This window comes from Euprymna scolopes, chromosome 18, assembly GCF_053919585.1.
Source record: "Euprymna scolopes isolate OS-2025 chromosome 18, ASM5391958v1, whole genome shotgun sequence".
NCBI classification, from domain to species: Eukaryota; Metazoa; Mollusca; class Cephalopoda; order Sepiida; family Sepiolidae; genus Euprymna; species Euprymna scolopes.
In genome coordinates this window covers 104,379,086-104,402,445 of record NC_136499.1, presented here as the reverse complement: position 1 = coordinate 104,402,445, position 23,360 = coordinate 104,379,086, and the positions used below count along the sequence as shown (strand labels likewise).

General features: G+C 34.2%; 1 protein-coding gene across 1 annotated transcript in view; it reads right to left on the bottom strand.

Annotated features, from left to right (window-relative positions):
* LOC145297913 (thialysine N-epsilon-acetyltransferase-like) overlaps positions 1-6,467 on the bottom strand; it is a 47,499-nt gene extending 41,032 nt beyond the window's left edge. The window contains exon 1 of the mRNA XM_080144251.1: positions 5,944-6,467. Within this exon, the coding sequence (XP_080000377.1) occupies positions 5,944-6,012 (69 nt within the window). The 5' untranslated portion in view covers positions 6,013-6,467. The remainder of the gene's footprint in view (positions 1-5,943) is intronic.
* Between the last annotated feature and the right edge of the window lie 16,893 nt (positions 6,468-23,360).

Genomic DNA, 23,360 nt, shown 5'->3' with positions numbered 1-23,360 from the left:
GCCCCATCATATGACCTTGTAAAACGTTAGCATCGTGAATTCAAACATGGCCGGAAGTCTGTGGAAACATCTCCCAAACCTGGTCGCCTTCTTCTGCCATTGATGTTGAGGCTGCCATTTTGTAAGATCGGCGCATTACTATTCGCTAAATAGCCCAAGATGTCAAGATTAGTACAGGGTCTGTGGAAACTATCATTCATGACCATTTGCATATGTATAAGGTGTCTGCCAGATGTATTCCCAGGTTGCCCACACCATTCCAGAAGTGAGAACGCGTCGAGTGCTCGAGGATGAATTTGGAGATGTGCCAAGAAGATGAGTCAAAGTTTTTCAAAAGACTGATTACACAGGATGAAACCTGGGTCCATTACTATGATCCAGAGACCAAAGCCCAGTCAATGCAGTAGAAGCACTTGGACACACCACCTCCAAAGAAGGCAAGGGTATAACCCTCCGCTGGCAAGGTCATGCTCACAGTCTTCTGGGACCAGGACGGAGTAGTGATGACAGATTTCCAGGCAAAGGATACCACAATTACAGGAGCCTATTATGCTTCACTTTTGAGGAAATTAAGGGGAGCTATCAAAATCAAGAGGCGAGGCAAGATCAGCAAAGGTACCCTCCTCCTGCAGGACAACGATCCGGTCCACAACTCGCATGTCGCCAGATCAGAAGCACGGGTATGTGGTTATGAAATCCTGCCCCATCCCCCCTACTCTCCTGACCTTGCACCCTCTGACTTTTACCTCTTCCCAGCCATGAAGTTGTTTTTGAAAGGAAAGCGTTTCCCAGATGATGCAGCCTTGATTTCTGAAGTCACTTCGTGGTTGGAGGACCAACCTGGTGTGTTCTACAAAAACGGCCTCCAGAGCTGCATTAAACAATGGGAGAAATGCATAACTCTGGGTGGTTCCTATGTAGAGAAAGACTAATAACTGTGCTTAGTTTCGTTGCTCTACTGCTATGGGAAGTGGGTCAGGGGCATTACTTATTGCATGCCCCTCGTATCAGCCAAATCTGTGGCTGAAAACCAATCACATCGATTTTCCCAAATCTCAGTACCTTGCATATCAAATTTCGAGTCTGTATACTAAAAATTGACAGAGTTATTGCGTAGGGAAATGTACACACAGAGAGACACACAAACATACAGATACATAGACACGTTCACTTTTATAGATACACTAGCATTTCAGCCCGGCGTTGCCCGGGTGTTTTTCTGTGTATGTTGAGCAAAAAAGAAAAAGTGATAATAGGAAGGCAGGCTCGAACCCGTACCGCGAAGGAGGAAAGGAACGAGAAAAAAACTGACGTCTTTGCAGTTACGCACAATGCAAAACCTGAAGCGGCTAATGTTTAAATTAAGGCTAGACAATCTAAAGGAGAGGATGACTTTCAAAAATATCGGCGAAAAAAGCGACCCCCCTGTAGGAAAGTACCTAGGTGAAGGTGAAAATATTAATGCTTTTAGCCAATTTTTCGATATTTGTCGTATGAAATCTTTGATTACCCTTTATGTAAAATTTTAAATATTTAGACCAGAAATTGTCTGAGTAATTTGGTAGAGGCCGCAGAGGTCAAATTTTTAAAACTTTGACCACTACTATAACCCCTTAAAATGTTTTTGGGGGACTCAAATCAAGTTATCAAATTAGATTCATGTCCAAGGAACCTATATCTAAAATTTCAAGTGTTTAGACCCCAAATTGTCGGAGGAGTTTGGTAGAGTTCTCAAAAGTTAAATCGTTGTACTTTGACCTCTTAACAGCCAAATTTCTGTCCGAAAACGGATTACATAGATTTTCCCAAATCTCAGTACTTTGGATAGCAAATTTGAGTGTGTAGACTAAATATTGACAGAGATATTGCGTAGGGAAATGTACGCAGTCCGACAGACACACAGACGCGACACATAGACACACAGACACATAGACACACAGACACGTTCACTTTTATAAATATACTAGCATTTCAGCCCGGCGTGTATGTTGAGCAAAAAAAAAAAAAAGAAAAATTGTAGTAGGAAGGCAGGCTCGAACTCGTACCGCCAAGGAGGAAAAGATCGGGGGAAAAAACTTGACGTATACGCTGTTACGACCACCGCCAAACTGGAGTAATACTTTTCTAAAATTAAGGCTAGACAATCGAAAGATGAGGATGACTTTAAAAACTATAGGCGAAAAAAAAGCGACCCCCCCTGTAGAAAAGTGCCCAGTTTAATGTGAAGATATAAATGTTTATAGCCAATTTTTCGATATTTGTAGTATGAAAGGTCGAACTTCAAAACGATACTGATCTTGTAAAAATCCGTCGCCTCTGTCAAAAGTTTTAGGCAGACGTGCAAACATACATACATACATACATACATACATACATACATACATACATAATACATACATTTATATATTGGTAACTGCAAATTTTTGACCCAAACCGATTAAAAGGCTTGCTCTATCTTTGAATACCCTTTATGTAAAATTTCAAATGTTTAGACCAGACATTGTCTGAGTAATTTGGTAGAGACCGCGGAGATAAAAATTATTTAAAACTTTGACCCCTATTATGACCCCATAACATTATTTGTTTTGGGCTCAAATCAAGTTATTAAGTTAGATCCATGTCCAAGGAACCTATATATAAAATTTCAAGTGTTTAGACCCAAAATTGTCGGAGGAGATTGGTAGAGTTCTCAAAGGTTAAATCGTTGAACTTTGACACCTTAACAGCCAAATTTCTGGCCGAAAACGGATCCCAAAGATTTTCACACATCTCAGTACCCTGTATATCAAATTTCGAGTGTGTAGACTTAAAATTGAGAGTGTTATTGTGTAGGGAAATGTACACACACACACACACGCACACACACACACACACACACACACACACAGATACACAGATACACAGACACGTTCACTTTTATAGTTATATAGATAAATATATAAAAATCGATAAAGCATTAACTCTATAATTATATATACGAAATCTGCAAGAATTAAAATATTATATTTAAGCGTACTTTACGACCGGGCGTTCGTGCTAGCTTAGATAAATACTTTTGCAGTTTTAATAAAAAAGCTACAATAATATCAGAGCGTCTCCATTAACACTGAACATCTACAGAATGCCAACATCAATATTTTACATATGAATGTGCCCCTGTGGAATTTCCACATACCCCTCTCCCAGTATATATTTTATAATGATATTCGAAATCAAAGCTACAGCAAAGGGAGTTCACGCTCATATTCTTATCCAGGTTTTTGAGATTGGCCGTTTTAAAGCCAAATTTCGCGAATCTAGCCTTTTAAAAAGCAGTTTGGCCTTCAAAAATTGTATTTGGCCTTTTTCGAAGCATAACGTACGAACTAAGGAAGAAACAAGCAGAATATTAAATAGATTTGGACTATTAATATTAATTCACAAGGAGTACGCACACAGGTTATCAAAGTTTGAGTAACCAAAATAATTTCATATACTCTGCCTCTTTCGATTACCATTGCAAATGATTTTAAATTATCTTAACAGTCGCTTCCTATTAATTACTCGCTGACAATCAGAAAATAACTAGTGGCGTTCCTTGGAATCTGAGTGACAAAATGTATTCCCAGATTTCTAATACTCCCCATATATTTCGATAGCCGTTGCAAATCATTTTGCGTGATCGCAACAGCCGTTTAACATTGATTTCTAACTGGCAATTTATTTTTCTTAATTGGAATTCATTTTTGAGATGAGCATTAAATGTATTAATTTTTTTTATTTCGGACTATTATTCCCATCTTTATTAGTTGTGAGACGACAACAACTACGGATGGCAGCGATTGCTGAGAATGCAGGTAGGAGATTTGAAGTTCCTATCCGTCGCGGTTACCACCTGACGAAGGCCAGAGGAATAGTTGGCTGAAACGTCGTGAATAAACAACAACCAATAAAGATGAAAACAACAACTAATAAAGATGAGAATAATAGTCCGAAATAAAAATAAAATTAATGGCAATTTATTATTATTATTGTTTTTGTTGTTGTTGTTGTTGTTGTTCATTCACTAGGAGTTTTCACACAGGCCATCATCAAAGAATTCTCTTTGAGAACAACTTGTGTTCCCTGGAGTCTGAGTGACAACAAGCCTCCCCAGATTTCCAGTACTGTCCACCACTTTCGATACTATTTGCTTATTAATTTGATTTATCGCAACAACCGTTTACCATTGATTTCTCGTTGCTAGCAGCCATTGGTCTTCATTGGAATTTGAGTAGCAATAAACCTCCGCAATAAACCTTCCATTCCTCTTCGCACTCATCCAGTGGAGGTCTGGTTAGTACTTTCTCTCCTCGGTTTTTCTATCCTCCTTGACCTTTTGACTATTAGGTACGATGCCAGTCGCGCTGACGCCAGTTTTTTTTTGGGGGGGGGGTGAAAGGGTAAAAGAAAAAGGAAAAGGGGGAAAGAATAGGGAGGGGAAAGGAAAGAGGGAAAAGGAGGAGGGAGAGGGAGGTGTGGAATAAGCCTTCTACTCACTAGGAGTTCTCACACAAGCCATCATCCGTAATTACTAACTGACAATAACCTGTCGTATTCCCCTAGAGTCCCAGTGATAACAAGTCTTCTATGACTTCTAGTGCTCTCCATCTCTTTTGTTAAACATTACATATGACTCTGCGTTATAGCAACAGTCGCTTACCATTGATTTTTCGCTGGCAACGACTATTGGTCTTCACTAAATTTGAGTGGCAATAATCCTTCCTAAGGTGCCATTATTCTCCGCACACTTCTAGTTGAGGTCTAGATAGTGCTTAATCTTTTCGGTTGTTACATTATTATTATTGATATTATTATTTATTTATTTTTAGTGAAACTGATTCTCACTGAACCAAGTGTTAAAAGATTCTGGCAACACACAGTTGGCCGTTTGGTTAGGAGCCAAAGTTAGTATCTGTTTAGTATACTACACTTCATCTCTTCTGTTGGTGCTAGTCTATAACCCCCCCCCCCAAAAAAAAAAATAAAGAAAAATCTGTATGATGTATATAAAAAATATCGTAAACCAAAAATCACGTAAATTCATCAAGTAGTTTTATTTTCATCGAATCAATCAATTTTAAGCGATTAATAGGAATTCGTAGGCCCTTTTTCATATTAAAAATGGCGATCTAAAATCTCACAAAGTTTGAATTATCTCCCTTGTTCTACAAAATTGCGTCAAGAGATCGTTGATCGTCGTTTAGCTATGCAATTTGATTTTCTTATTTAAAAAATAAAGCTACTTGACCAATTTACGTGAGTTTTGGAATAAGGTATTTTCTCTCCGCGCGAGTACGTAAACCTTAAAAAATTTATTTTTTGATATTTTTTTCATGCGACTTGTCGAAAGTCTTCTGATATTTTTTTTCATAGACTTTCAATTCTTCTAGACTTATTTTTTTTCGTTACTTTTACGGTTGCTGTTTCTATTCCACTTCCGGTTGCTTCTTCATTTTAAATAGATTGTTTACCATATCTTTTGTTTATAAATTGTTAAATTACAGATTAGGTAAAGGAAGTTTGCTCCCCATGTTAAGAAGGGCTTTTCTAAGTAATAAGGTTAATACTTAGAAAAACAATTCCTTAATATGTAGAGAGGCAACCGGAAGTGAAATGGAAACAGTAATAGTAAAGATAACTGCAGATATTTATGTTTTTGTTTCAATCTAAATTGTCCCCCCTTTTTAGAGGTTGGGGTATGTTTTCATATTAAAAGCTGACCTTGTATGTAACTTTGCCCTCGTGATGAGACAACTAAATGGGGACTCTCGCTGATGTTTTCTGCAAGTGCAGCATGCATATAGCCAACGAAGAGTTCGAAATTAAAAGGTATTCTTCATAATAAATGTAAACGTGCATTAATTTGGATCAGGATTAACGAAAAATAAAAGCAAAGGAAAGATTCATTATTATTCTACTCACTTGCATAAGCCGATGTAATTCATCCAGATCGTCTTCCATTCCTTCCCGGACGAGGTAGGGGGTCGCCATTCTGTTGCGAATTCTAACTCAAAACCAGACACCACGATGACGACGACGGCGACGGCGACGACGACGACGACAAGCACTTCCGTTTAAATTTCACTTCGTTGCCCGGTAATTCTCGCTGCACTGAGGCAGTGCATCTAAAGTGTCTACCAGGATCGATGCACGGTATACAAACACGGCGCGCAGTAGCACTACCGAGGCAGGCAACCTTTCCTGATATTTCCTAGTCTTTTTTCTTTCTTCTTTTTCATTTAAAGTCTCCCTTGTCGTAAAAAGACGCCGTCGAGTGGTTTCAAAGAGCGCTGACGAGAAAAAAGATCAGCGCAAAGACGCAGAGCGAACATCATAAATATGGCATCAAGCGTACGCGACTCTGATTAAGCGAAGCGTACTGCTTCGGTTACCATTGCTGTTATTGTTGTTGTTGTTGTTGTTATTGCTGCTGCTTCTGCTACAACTGCTACCGCTGTTGCAACTGCTGCTGCTTTTAATCACAGCTTCCGTCATTTGCAAGCCGAGTAGATTATTCCTCTAAAGAGGAAGGTAAATGTCATTTATATCCGTGATAGACCGAAATAGCCATCCACAGGAAGCTGTTCTAGTGCATCACACACACACACACACACACACACACACACACACACACACACACACACACACACACAAATATATTTCTGTGGAAATATACTTCATTTCCTTATGATATATACTAATCCTTATTCAAGAAGCTAAATATAATTACAGAGCAATATAATTAATAAATAACAAAACTCTATATTCCAAAATCCATGATGTTGACCATCTTACAATTTATTCCTTTAATTCAGTTGACATTTACAATTCTCGACAGTATTGAATTCAAAATGGCGTACTATAAACATATCATAAGATATTTACAGTCATGTCAAAATGCACTTTATCTCCTTTTGACGGATTGATTGTTGCTATTTCTTCTGATGAGTTAGTGATATAATAATTAAGTGATTGATTTTGTGCTACGAAACAGATACTGCCATGAATTGTAAATGTCAATGAATTAAAAGAATAAGTTGTAAGATGGTCAACATCATGAACTTTGGAATATAGACTTTTGGCATTCATTCACTATATATATATATATATATATATATATATATATATATACTAGCATGGGTGCCCCGGCATTGCCCGGGTGTTTGGAGGTGTGTGTTGAACAAAAAAAAAAAGTGGTACTAGGAAGGCAGGTTCGCGAAGGACAAAAAGAACGTGAAAAAACGTGACGTCTTTGCTTATACGGACACCGCCAAACCGGAAGTGACATAGGTGTAAATTAAGGCTAGACAATCGAAAAGAGGGGCTGACTTTCGAAAATATCGGCGAAAAAAGCAACCCCTCCCCGTAGAAAAGTGCCCAGTTGAGGGTGAAGAAATTAATGTTTTTAGCTAATTTTTCGTTATTTGTCGTCTGTAGGGTCGAGCTTTCTGTCGCCTCTATCGAAAGTTTTAGGCAGACATGCAAACATACATACATAGATTTATATATTTGTAATTTTCAACCCAAACCGGTTAAAAAGCTTGCCCTGTCTCTAATTACCTTTTATGTAAAATTTCAAATGTTTGGACCAGAAATTGTCTTTAGTAATTTAGTAGAAACCGCAGAGGTCAATTTTTTTAAAACTTTGACCCCTGCTATGACCCCTTAATATTTATTGTTTTGGGCTTAAATCAAGTTACAGAGCAATATAATTAATAAATAACAAAACTCTATATTCCAAAATCCATGATGTTGACCATCTTACAATTTATTCCTTTAATTCAGTTGACATTTACAATTCTCGACAGTATTGAATTCAAAATGGCGTACTATAAACATATCATAAGATATTTACAGTCATGTCAAAATGCACTTTATCTCCTTTTGACGGATTGATTGTTGCTATTTCTTCTGATGAAGTTAGATCCATGTCCAAGGAACCTATATCTAAATTGTTTATACCCAAAATTAACGGAGGAGTTTGGTAGAGTTCTCAAAGGTCAAATCGTTGAACTTTGACACCTTAACAACCAAATTTCTGGCCGAAAGCCGATTACAAAGATTTTCCGAAATCTTCATACCCTGTATATCAAATTTAGAGTCTGTTGACTATATGATCTCATTACAACTGAACTTAATAATAAATATAAAAAAGCAACTGAAGAGGGTCTCTATAGGATTAAATTTGTGAGAAAATGAATATTTGGGATAAAATAGAAGTTTATACTCTACTTAATCGTCGGTTTTATTGAAGGGCCACAAACCGGAATTCAATAATAAAGCTAGTATTAGACTAATTGCATCGTGTGCATCTGACATAGGCAATCTCAGTAAAAAGATACTAGACAAAATTATACCAACCTTAAAATCCAAAATAAAACATAACCTCTCGATTTCTTCAGGTGAAGTGATAAAGTGGTTCGATGGGTCCCCAAAAAATCACAAAAAGTAAATTTATTATGTTTGACATAGATGCATGTTACCCTTCAATTTTCCCTATATTGTTCGAGAAAGCACAAATTATCTGAAGAGGAAACGGACGTGACCAAGTTGGAGAATGAAATGATAAAAATAGCTAGAAAACCTTAATCAAATATAACGGGTAGCTGTGGACAAGAAAAGATAGAGAGGGTCATTTTGACATCACAATGGATCTTGGATTCTGCACAGGTTACTGACTTGGTAAGCTTGTACTTACTAAAGGAGATAAACAGGAAAATGCCTTGTTCAAATTGGGAGGGGTATATAGGGATGATGCACTCCAGCAATCGTATTACTGAAAAAAATATATATAAGAAGTTTTTTTAATGATTAGAAATAACAGTAGACAGCAATTACAAAAAAGTAAACTTTCTTAATCTAAATGATAATACATATGAGCCGTATCACAAACTTAACCAAAAGTATTCTATATTGATTATCAATCGAATCATCCTAAGTGTATGAAGAAGGCACTTATCCCTAATATTTCTAAAAGAATATCTGAGCCTTCAAAGAATGAGAGTCGTTTTGATAAAAACAAAGAATATTACAATGAAGCTATTCTTAGATCGGAATACTATGGTAAAATAGAATGCACGGGGAGTGCAAACAGTAGTAGTAACAAACCTAACTGCACAATATCGTACAACATGGTAATGAGAGCAAGAAAGAAACCGAAGATTAATAAAGGATACATTAATAAGGTCAAAGGAATGAAAACAGAGATAGTAATAATAGCAGTGAAACAGGTAATTATGAGGTGGGTACTAGGAATAAGAGAAACAGACGCAAGAAACAGGTTTGGTTTAATCCGCCGTTTAGCGAGCATATTCAAAACAATATACCTAAGGAATTTTACAGAATAATTGATAAGAATTTCCTACCCGAGAATAGATTAAGCAAAATAATTAATAAGAACTCAGTAAAACTATCTTTTTCCACCTCCGCCAACTTAGCTAACACTATAATAAGCTGTAGCAACAGGAAAATAAGCAAAATAAGAGATAATAATGAGTCAGTATCGGATGAGCGTGTTTTAGAGAGAAAATGTAACTGCAGAATACCTGGTAATTGTCCGTTGGGTGGCAAATGCTTAACCTCAGAAATAGTGAAACAAATGTGAGATTAAGGCCGATAATATTAAGAAGAATATTGATATTATCTTGGAGTCACGGGATGCATCTTTAGGGAAAGATATAGAAACCATGTTATATCCTTCAAAAATGAACCGGAGATGGAAACTAATAGAGGCGTTAATGATAGAAGTAGGAATGGTACATGAATCAACATTAGAAATAAAAAGAGGAACACAACTGCATTAGGTGATTGGGTCAGGGAACTTCATAGAAACAAAAAAAGATTTTTAATTAAAAGTAGATAAGCGTAGTAAGTACAGACCTGGGAAATAAAAAAAAAGTTGCAATCTGTGCTTACTAGAAGCCTTCTACCTAGTGAATTCTAAAGAAGAAATATAAAATAAAAGGCTGGATGCTATACAGGGATGTCTTCATAGGAATAGATTTTTGCTATCACGACTTAAATATAGCTGAGAGAAAAAACATTCTGGAAAAATAAAGGTTCTTAAGTTAATATAGAGTTAAATAGCTAATAATGATGTAAATTAGATGTGATGACTGATTCAAATTTAGCAAGCAAATCTGGAATCTAATATTCTACACTAGAAACACATTCTTAGAAATAAAAACAATGGATTATTAGATAAGAAATTTAGATCTATAAAAAGGATTAACAAAGATTAGAAATATTGTTTCAAAACTGGGAACACAATTTTAGTCATATTGATGGTGAAATAGTTGATACCGTTTCTTGATCAATAAAATAGCTGAACAAAAATTAGAAATATGAATTAAAAAACAAACAAAAAAAAACAGCAAAAAATAATATTAGTAATTAAAGAATGGGGATCAATTGATACTGTTTTTAGATCAGTAAAACTTGAAAAATCCTAACTTTTTAAATAATACTCTTGTTCTGAACGATTAAATCCAAAAAAACCGAGGTGAACCCCCACTTTCATTGGAGTAAAAGTAGATGGAGCTAAAGATTAACTTTATTAATAGAATACTTATAAATGGGATACGTATTATTATTAGATGAGTATTTAAGAACTTAATTCCCGAATTGTTATTCTTGTATTAAAGTCACGCATAATCCCAGAAAATTATGATTGGATGGCAAACGTAGGTTAAATCTATGATAATAAAATCAGTAGCATGGTTAAGATATGCATAACAAACTTATATTTTGAATAGGTTAGCCTAGTTTTAATTGGATTTGTTTGATTAATAAATAAATCATAAATGCATATTAGGAATTTACCAAACCTAGAAGCCTGTATAAACATTAAAACATCGGACGGCTTGAGTTACTTCCCTTTCAACGTTTTGGATACATATTAGGTTTTTTGGTAACTTATAATTCAACTAAACCTTTAGAATTTCGAACGCACAGAGTTACCTCTCCGTCTACATCTAGAATGTCCGATAATCGTAAATCTTAATAGGTAGAAACGAAAGAAAATAAAAATTAAAAATTAAAAATAAAGTGAGATCTTCAATTTTAAATGAAGAATGAGAATGAATTAAGTATAAAATAATGTTAAACATTCTTTCCTTATTGAATAAGTTTTAAACAAAAATCACATAAATTAAATCACATAAATAGGTTAGCCGATATTTTTGTAAATAAACAAAGCAAATTCCAGATACGAAACTAACATAGAATCGCAACAATATAACTTAGTGGCACAATTTAGATTATAAAAAAAATAATTTAAATTAAATATGAGAAAAAATAATGTAAAAAATTCAATTAGAAAAAATAATTTAAAGTTCTTACCCTTGAAGCAGTATTTTCAACCCTGTACATTAAGTGGCTTCATGCTATATCTAGAGTGATTTCCATAATATATATATATATATATATATATATATATATATATATATATATATATATATATATATATATATATATTGTGTACAGAAAGTTGTTAGTTGAGACAGATCATTGGTACCGTCGGTTTCAAACCCGATAATAAGGCCCGTTTAAGGTATCCTTATCAAGCTCTCTTCAGCCAATATTCCTCTTTAGGATACCTTAAACGGGCCTTATTATCGGGCTTGAAACCGACGGTACCAATGATCTGTCTCAACTAACAACTTTCTGTACACAAAATATAAGTACGCTCTTAAAATTTGGATTTTCCTTTTAATTGAGCACTCTGCTGGAATTCTTTTTCCAAAAAAAACTAATCATATATATATCCACAGGCCGTCCTTATACAATTCATCAGCGTTATCGAACCAATCGAAATTCAAAATCAGGTTTATATATACAGTTGAGTCTTTGATAAAACAAAGGCGCGTTCGAAATTAATGTTTCTTTTTAGAACACAATTGAACCATGATACTTGAATTTTGCATTTTACATTTTAAGTCAAATAATTACTTATCTATAATTTTATAAAAATCAACCATAGATTTTCTACAGTGCAATATAGACTACAATGTATTATAGGCTAAGTCACTGCGGGAAGATATAGAAAGCTTCCCTCAGGTTCACTGCGAAATAAACGTAGAGATTTGATAATATAAATATAAATAAACGTATATATTTCATAATATAAATAAAAATAAACATATATTTCATAATATAACCATAAATAAACGTATAGTTCATAATATGAATATAAATAAACATATATATTTCATAATATAAATATGAATAAATATATTGATTTAATAATATGAATGTAAATAAACATATATATTTCATAATATAAATATAAATAAACATATATTTCATAACATAAAAAGAAATAAACATATATTTCATAATATAAATAAACATATATATTTCATAACATAAATATAAACAAACATAAAGACTTCATAATATAAATAAACACATATTTCATAATATAAATATAAATAAACAAAAATATTTAATCGTATAAATATAAATAAACATATATATTTCATAATATAATATAAATAAACATATAGATTTCATAATATAATAAAAATAAACATATATTTCATAAAACAAATATAATTAAACGTATTGATTTCATAATGTAAATATAAATAAACAAACATATTTAATAATATAAATATAAATGAACATATTAATTTAATTATATAAATATAGGTAAACATATACATTCCATAATATAAATATAAATCATCAGCTCGATTTAATAACATATATATAAATAAACACATTGATTTCATAATATAAATATAAATAAACATATATTTCATAATATAAATATAAATAAACACATATTTCATAATACAAATATAAATAAAGATATAGATTTAATAATATAAATATTAAAAACATATAGATTTAATAATATAAATATAAAAACATAGATTTCACAATATAAATATGAGTAAACATATATTTTATGATATAAATATAAATATACATGTAGATTTCATAATATAAATAGAAATAAAAATATATTTCATAATATAAACATAATAATATTGCACAATATAAATATAAATAAACATATATTCCATAATATAGATATGAATAAACATAAAGTTTTAATAATATAAATATAAATAAACAATTAGATATCATAATATAAACATGAATAAACATATATATTTCATAATATAATTATAAATAAACATAGATTTAATAATGTAAATATAAATAAACATATATTTCATAATATAAATATAAATAAACATATATGTCAGAATATATATATATATAAATAAACATACGCATTTAATAATATAAATATAAATAAAACATATTTCATAATATAAATATACATAAACATATATATGTCATAATATAAAGATAAATAAACATACATTTCATAATATAAACATAAATTACCCTATATATTTCATAAAATAAATATAAATAAACATATATTTCATAATATAGATATAAATTAACATATATATTTCATAATATAGATAAAATAAACATCATGTTTTCATAATATAAATATAAACAAACATATAGATTTCATAATATAAATATAAATAAACATATATGTCATAATAAAAATGTAAATAAACATATAGATTTCACAATATGAATATTAATAAGCATGTATTTCATAATATAAATATAATAAACATATATATGTCATAATAAAAATATAAATAAACGTAAAGATTTCATGATATAAATATGGACAAACATATATTCCCTAATATAAATATCAATAAACATATATATTTCTTAATATAAATAACAATAAACATGAATATTTCATGATATAAATATAAATAAGCATATAGATTTCATTATATAAACAGAAATAAAGATATAGATTTCATGATATAAATATGAATAAACATATAGATTTCATAATATAAATACAAATAAACATATATTTCATATTAAAAATATAAATAAACATATAGATTTCATAATATAAATACAAATAAACATATATTTCATATTAAAAATATAAATAAACATACAGATTTCAAAATATAAATATAAATGAGTATATGTATGTCACAAGAAAAATATAAATAAACGTATAGATTTTATAATATAAATATAAATAAACATAGATTTCAAAATATAAATATACATAAACAAATATATTTCATAATAGATCATATGGAATCACTGGAAGAATTCATAATGTTATTAAGTAATAGAAAAATCAAAGTTGTCCTCGACGGTTGTACATCCAAACAATATGACAGAAATGCGGGAGTACCTCAGGGGTCTATCCTTGGACCTCTATTATTCCTGATATTCATAAATGACCTCCCTGATAAAATTGTTTCGGAGATGGGTATATTTGCCGATGACACCACTCTCTATAACAGATATGAGGGGAAAACAAATGAACACATATCCAAGGAAATGTCAGAAACTCTAGAGGATGACCTCCAATCCGTAGTGGAATTTTGGACAAAAATGGTTGGTCACATTCAATGCTGCTAAGACTAAGCTTGTTTCCTTCAATAACTACAAGAAACCTTCTCTATCACCAATAGCAATGACCAAGAACACATTGCCTGAAAGTACTTCTTTTAAACTCCTCGGCCTAACGTTTACAGGGAATATGAACTGGAATAGATACATTGAGAGCATTGCCAAGGCTGCTGCAAGGAAGGTTGGCTCCCTCTACCGTGCTAGAAAACTACTTACGCCTGCCAGTATCCTATACCTCTATAAGGCCACCATTCGCCCATGTATGGAGTACTGTTGTCACATCTGGGCTAGTGCATCTGCTGCTTGTCTCTCGCTCCTGGACAGGGTTCAAAAGACAGTCGCCAACCTGATAGGTCCTGAACTGTCAACTAGGCTTCAGCCTCTGTCCCATCGACGAGATGTTGCATCCCTCTGCCTGTTCTAAAAATACTTTAGTGGTGAATGCTCTGACGAACTGCAAACACTTGTACCTCCCCGACGTAACTACTCCCGACAAACCCGACAAGCTACCAAGTCTCATCCCTTTACAGTAGAGATCCCTAGGTGCAAGAAAGCCTTTTACTCCAATAGTTTCTTCCCCAAAACTGCGGGTCTTTGGAACTCCCTTCCGGGATTCTGCTTTCCCAACTGCCATGATATGCAGAAGTTCAAGTGTAATGTTAACAAACATCTTTCTACTCATCTCCCTTCATAATACCCCGCTAATTAAGTTCCTAATAGTAGCCCCCTGCTTCAAAGTGGCACTGTGCCTTGTTTGAGGTGAAAATTGAATTTAAAAAAAAATTAAAAAAAAAACAAATATATAAATAAACGCATAGATTTCAAAATATAAATATTAATAAACATATAATTCATAGTATAAATATAAATAAACATATATATTTCATAATATGAATATAAATAAGCATATAGATTTCATAATATGAATATAAATAAGCATATAGATTTCATAATATGAATATAAATAAGCATATAGATTTCAAAATATAAATATTAACATACATTTCATAATATAAATAAACATATATTTCATAATATAAATAGGAATAAAGATATATTTCATAATATAAATATAAATAAACATATTGATTTCATAATATAAACATAAATAAACGTATATTTCATAATATAAATAAACATATATATATATTTCATAATATAAACATAAATAAACATATATTTCATAATATAAATATAAATAAAAATATATATTTCATAATATAAACATAAATAAACAGATAGATTTCATAATTTTAATATAAATAAACATATATTTCATAATATAAATATAAATAAACAGACATTTTATAATAATAATAATAATAATATAAATACACATATATATTTTATATAAATATAAATAAACATATATTTCATAATATAAATATAAATATACATAAATATTTCATAATATAAACATAAATAAACAGATAGATTTAATACAAATAAACATATATTTCATAATATATATAAACATATATTTAATTATATAAATATAAATAAACATATAGTACATAAACACATATTAATATATGTAAACTTTGAGTTTATATGTGGTTCAATTTTTATAAACTTCAGTGTTAAATTACCTCGTTTGGTAACATATAATTAGCTTACTGGCATTTCATCCGAAACCAGGCACAGTGCCAGTTGGACGAAAGAGGCTACTATTTGGGGTCAACCCCAAGGATACGACGTAGGGAGTTGAGCAACAAGAGGTCTGCTCACATTACGTGAATTTCTGCATATCAGTACAGTCAGGGCATCAGTTCGAGTAGAAGGTATCTTAGTATCTCTACTGTGTAGAGGTGGGATGTTGCTTCTTGTGGCGTAGTCAGGTGTTTATACGTCGAGGAGATACAAGTGCTTTGAGTTCATCGGAGCACATTCCATTAAAATGTTTGTAAAACAGGCACAGGAATGTAAAATTTCGGCGATGGGACAGAGGTTGGAGTTTGATTCATAGTGCGGGGTCCATTAGGTTGGAAACTCTTTTTGGACTCTGTCTAAAAGCGGAAGACTAGTGGCAGATGCACTAACCCAGATGTGGCAACAATACTCCATGCATGGGTGAATGGTGACTGTAGAGATATAGGATACTCTCTAGTGGGAGTAATTAACTAGCACGACAGAGAGAGAGAGAGAGAGAGAGAGAGAGAGAAAGAGAGAGAGAGAGAGAGAGACCACTTTCTTCGTAGCAACCTTGACAATGCCTTCAATGTATTTGTTCCAATTCATGTTGCCTGTGAATATTAAGTTGACGATTCATTAATCATGGCAATATTGCTATTACATTGCTGAAACGAAACTTCAGATGGCACATCCTCCGTAGATGTTCAGCGATGTTGTATGGATAAATTTAGGTCAGAAAGTATGCTCTACGGAACAGCTCTTGCTGTGACGATATTATTAGATCGAAAAGAAAGGGTTGATGTGAAACTTTGGTTTTATGAAAGAAAAAAAAAACAACTAGGAAAGTAATAATAAAATAATGAAAATAGAGAAAAGAATTATTTTTCTCAGCATGTGAATAGTAAATTTGGTAAACAGACATGTTGTAACTTGCATAAGTCACCTTAAGGTGAACAGACTGTGATGAATGACATTTTACCCAGAGTTTGGGAACACTGAAATAGATCATATTTAAGAGAAATGATAATGTGATGCAGTGATATGAGAGAATTATCCCTATTAGGTAACAGAGAGAGAGATAGAGCGAGAGAGCGAGAGCGAGAGAGAGAGAGAGAGAGGGAGGGAGGAGAGAGGGAGGGAGGGGGAGGGAGGGAGAGAGAGTTTGAACAGAAAGTGTCGGATTGCCTTCCTTATTTCGCGAGACAATATAATCAGCTGCATTTTGTAACTAAACGACTCATTTCATGTTTAAATATGACTAACGTGACCTGTGGAAATTCCAGAGCGAACTCTTGCATATTGAATACATTGATGTTGCTATTCTGTGAATGTTCACCATAAATGGAGACGCCCTGATATTATTGCAGCTCTTTTGTTAAAACTGCAAAAGTATTTATCTAAGCTAGCAGGGACACCCGCCGTAGCCCGATCCTAAAATACGCTTAAATATGTTTGTATATATAATTATAGAGTCGATTCGATTCCTATATATTATAAATTAGTGAATTGCAAAAAAAAAAAAAAAAATATCTATATGATTTGGGTGAACCAGCTTGAATCGAAACCGAAACCAAAACTTATGAAGAAAAAAAAATATATATATATATATATATTAACTTCCTTAAGCTATAATCGAAACCGAAACCAAAACTTATAAAGAATTTTTGATACAATTATTTATTACAAGAAATTGGAGGTCATAATGAAACGACAATGACTCGAAAGAAAAAAGATGTAAGCGTGGCACACAAAATAACACGCGCTATCGTATTAATATATAGATGATTGAACCAGCCCCCAAAACACTTAAACTAGAAAGTGAATTTAGAAAAGTTTTTTGTTCTTTCTTTACAGAAACGTAACAGTAATTTTCACCCAGAATAGAACTCTTTATTTGTCTTTAATTTATTTCTATACAGAGAACACCCGTAGGATTGTTAGAATAAACGTGGCCACATTAGTGGAACAACTCTGATGCCCTTGTATTTCATTAGCAATTATGCAAATAGAATATCAACTTTCTCCTACCGATCTAAAAAGTACGAAAATTGGCACGCAGAAAAACGTTGATGCGTTGGCCAGTAGATGAACCTGGATCGACTGCTTGGAAATAAACCATGCTAACCATTACACCACCGACGTTTTAATTTATTAAGGATGTACAGAATAAGGTTGAGTAAATTGAAAACGTTTGCAAAATGTCCAATAAACCATGTTTTCAAGATCTGAAAAAAAATCTGTTTTAAAGAATTGTTTTCGTACAACGTTTACCTTGTATTTTTTAACCAGCAAGCATCTTGAACATTTACCTTCTCTGACTGATGCAAAACTTCCGAAAGATCACACGAAGAAAAACATTGAAGGCAACCATGCTAACCGTTAGACCACCGACGCCTTCACTGCTTACGGATTATGCCACACAATGACGTTGAGTTGATATTCTAACAAAATTTGAAAATATGTTACATGTCTGGTAATGAACAGTTGATCATAAAAGTGACACAACAATACTTAGCCCGACGTGGGGCTCGAACCCACGACTCCGAGATTAATAGTCTTGTGCTCTACCGACTTCAGAAAAAAAACTTTTTTAAAGAATTGTTTTCGTACAACGTTTACCTTGTATTTTTAGTCGCGTGCAAGCGACTCTATAAGTCATTCCGTCGATCCCTCGGTCGATCGGTCGGTATGACGGTCTGTCCGAAATACTTTTGGTCTCGGCCTTTTGGTCAAGATCAAAGTGTAGTATCCATTTTTACTACATGCTGTACTTATGTTTGTAACTTTGTGATATAAAGTGGGGAATTACTTTTCTGTAATAATTTAATGTAAAATGATCACCTACTTTACAACCAGTCAGTCTCAAAGACATTCAAGTCTTTCTCCAGATCATTCCAGTTGTTTTTGAAGGATTCCATTCATTTTCTAAGCATTCAAGTAATCCTTAAGGTCATTCAATTCATCCTTAATTTCATTAAAGTCATTCTCAATCATTAACTTTTTATTTATTTTAATCATTTCAGTCCATTTTTCGGTCATTTTAGTTTATCTTTAAGAATTTCATGTCAATCCTACATTCACACATTCATTTATTACACGACAGCACGCGACTAATGGCTACCGGCCTTGTTTAACCAGCATGCATCTAGAACATTTACGTTCTCTGACTGATGCAAAACTTACGAAAGATCACACGAAGAAAAACATTAAACCGTCGGCTGGGAGTCGAACCCGGATCGACTGCTTGGAAGGCAACCATTACACCACCGGCGCTTTCATTGCTTACGGATTATGCCACACAATGACGTTGATTAGATATTCAAATAAAATTTGAAAATGTTTTGCATGTCTGCTAATGAACAGTGAATCATAAAAGTGACACAACAATACTAAGCCCGACGACTCTGAGATTAAGTCTCGTGCTCTACCGACTGACCTAGTCGGGCATTTGCGAATTTTGCTGCAACTGAAATAAAAAATTAAACATCATGTTCTGTGTCGGTTTTGATAACTTCGTCGTCCAACCACGATCTCAGAAAAATAAAAGCTGTTTTAAAGAATTGTTTTCGTACAACGTTTACCTTGTATTTTTTAACCAGCATGCATCTAGAACATGTTTTTCTTAAACTAATGCAAAACTTACGAAAGATCACACAAAGAAATACATTGATGCGTTGGCCGGGAGTCGAACCGTTACACCACCGACGCTGTCATTGCTTACGGACACACAATTTTTATTTTTTTTTAATTTTTATTACATTTTCACCCCAAAAAAGGCACATTGCCACCTTGTTGTAGGGGGCTACTATCAGAGACATAGTTATCAGGGGTACTGTGTAATGAGCCTGGACGCAAGCTGTCAGTTCACGTTACACTTGCATTTCTGCATGTCAGTACAGTTGGGGGAGGAGGGACCCGGAAGGGAATTCCAAAGTCTAGGTGTCCTGGGGAATAAACTACTGGAGTAGAAGTCTCTCTTACATCTAGGGATTTCTACTGTGTAGGGGTGGGATTTAGCTGCTTGTTGGGTTTGCCGCGGGTATTTACGTTGAGGGAACACAAGTGCTTGCACTTCGTCAGAGCATTCACCGTTAAAATACTTGTAGAACAAGCAAAGGGGTGCAACATTTCGTCGATTAAGTTTAGATGACAGTTCAGGACCTATCAGATTGGCGACCCTCTTTTGAACCTTATCTAGGAACGAGAGACTAGTGGCAGATGCAGCAGTCCAAATATGACAACAATACTCCATACATGGGCGAATGGTGACCTTATAGAGGTACAGGATACTTTCGGTGTTAGTAGCTTTCTAGCACGTTAGAGAGAACCTACCTTCTTCGCAGCGGTCCTGGCAATACTCTCAATGTAATTGTTCCAACTTATGTTTCCTGTGAGCGTTAGGCCAAGGAGTTTAAAAGATGTACTTTCAGATAAAGAGTTATTGGCCATTGCTATTGGTGGTAGAGAGGTTTCTTGTAATTATTGAAGGTATCGAATTTAGTCTTGGCAGCATTGAATGTGACCATCCATTTATGTCCCCATTCCACTACAGATCGGAGGTCATCCTCTAGTGTTTCTGCTATTTCTTTAGATATGTGTTCCTTTGTTTTCCTGTCGAGTCTGTTATAGAGTGTGGTGTCGTCAGCATATATACCCATCTCAACAACAATTTTGTCAGGGAGGTCATTTATGAATATTAGGAATAACAGAGGTCGAAGGATAGACCCCTGAGGCACTCCCGCATTTATATCATATTGTTTAGATGTATGACCATCGAGGACAACCTGGATTTTTCTCTTATCTAAGGATTTAATTATGTTATGTATTTCTCCAGTGATACCATATGATCTGATTTTCTTGAGAAGACCTTCGTGCCATACCCTGTCAAAAGCCTTGGATATATCTAGAGCTACCGCTCTACCCTTCTCCTCTTTGTCCAGTGACTGGTATATACGTTCCGAAATTACAGTTAGGATGTCTGCTGTGGAACCGGCTAGCCTAAATCTATATTGTTGGTCAGTCAGAAGTTTAGCATCTGTAAGGTGATGGACTAGAGCTTGGTTAATTATGGTCTCAAATATTTTGGCGAAAGTGGGAGGAGGCTAATGGGGTGGTAATTTAATGGGCCAATTCTTTCGCCAGAATTCTTGAAAATTGATACCACAGAAGCAGTTTTCCAGCAGGCAGGAAAGCAAGATCAATTAAGGCATTTGTTTTAAAGTTCGGAGAGAACTGGAGCTACTTCGGCGGAACACTTTTTAATAACATAGCCGGGATGAGATCAGGCCCACATGCTTGTGCAGTGTCAAAATTTCTTATGATAGCATGCACCTGAGAAGGGGAGATTTTCAGATCGTCTAGTGTGGCATCTGTCCACAAACGAAAGTCAGGAATGGGGTGGTTGGCCGGGTCCAGTGGGGAGTTGAAGACAAACCGACTGTTAGCCTTCTCAGTTGCAGAATAAACAATCTCATGATTGTTGGATAGTGGGGGATTTGTTGATTGCCCATTATTTACTACACTGTTGTAGATTTTCCAGAAGTCACGGGTTCCTAATTTCTGTGCTTCGAAGCGTTTTTTAGTGGTTTCAGTAAATTCTCTCTTAGCTGTCGCTATTTCTTTCTTACATTTACTTCTGGCTTCTATATACTTCTGCCTGTTTGAACTGTACTCATGTCGGTTAAATTTATGGTACGCATGCTGCCTTTGCGCTATTGCAGCTGCACAAGTAGAAGTAAACCATTGGTGAGAGTGGGGCTTGCTATAAAATTTGCGGGTGGAAACATGTGCTTAACTTGCCGTTTTGAACCATTCAGTGGCCTCATTTGCGCACTGTTCAGCAGGAAGTGAAAAGATATTTTGCCATGGGCCGTCCCTGATGAGATCCCTGATGGCTTCCCAGTCAGCCTTTTTATAATATCTTGTTGCTTTGAGCAGTGGCTCTTCAGTTTTTGATCTAAAGTTTAGGGCTATTTCAACCATTACAACTGCATGATCGGCGTTCCCAAGTGGACTGTGGATATTAGTTACACAGTCATCGGGAGCTGTGGTCAGAAACAGACCTACAAGTGATGCGTGTTATTCATGCTGGTCTGGGAAACGGGTTGGAAACGTAACTATCTGTGATAGGGAATGAGATATAGAGAAGTTATGTGTTGTGGTACAAGCTGCGTCCGTGTAAGTAGAAAATCCAAGCCAGTTGTTGTGCTGGACATTGAAGTCACCAAATACATGCACTTATGCGCTGGTGTCGAGGGAAAGTGCTGTATCTATGCTGTCAGAGACTTTGTTCATTAGGGCACAGTTCTGGGTCAAGGGAGAGCGGTAGAGAAAATAAAAGTAGCGAATGTTATGTTGCATGTTAAGTCTAAAGCCCATAAAGGCCTGATCGCCCAATTCGAGTTTAGTTTCTCTAGTCAAGGGGAGGGTGTTTCGAATATATACCCCAAGCCTGTGCATATGTCTGTCAGAGTCCTTACGGCAGAATGGGAGATATCCAGGCATGTTAAAGTAGTTAGAGAGGATAGAGGAGTGTAGGTTAGTCTCCCTTAGTGCTAAGATATCAGGGTTGCTTGAAAGGAGAAATGATAAAAAATCGTTTAAATTAATTCTAAGCTCACAGATATCCGTAAATGTAAGCCTCAACGGGACAATGACATTGTTCAAATAAAATTTAAACATAATGGTAATGAACAGTGAACCATGAAAATGTTACAACAATACCAAGTCAGCAGTGCGGCTCGAACCCAAGACTCCGAGATTAAGAGTCTCGTGCTCTACATGCTGAGCTAGTGGGGCATTAGCGATTTCCGCCAATAATAACTGAACATGTTAAAAAGTTAAACATCATGTATTGTGTCGGTTTATAATTCGTTCTCCAACCACGATATCAGAAAAAAATCTGTTTTAAAGATATGTTGTCGTAGAACGTTTACCTTGTATTTTTAACCAGCATGCATCTTGAACATTTACCTACCCTGATTAATGCAAAACTTCCGAAAGATCACACGAAGAAAAACATTGATGCGTCGGCCGAGAATGGAACCCGGATCGACTGCTTGGAAGGAAACCATGCTAACCGTTAATCCAACGACACTTTCGTTACTTCCGACTATGCCAAAAAATGGCGTTGACTTGATATTAACACAAAATGTTGAAATATGTAACGTGTCTGGTAATGAACAGTGAATAATAAAAGTGACACAACAATACTTAGCCCAACGTGGGGCACGCATCCACAACTCCGAGATTAAGAGTCTCGTGCTCTACCGACTGAG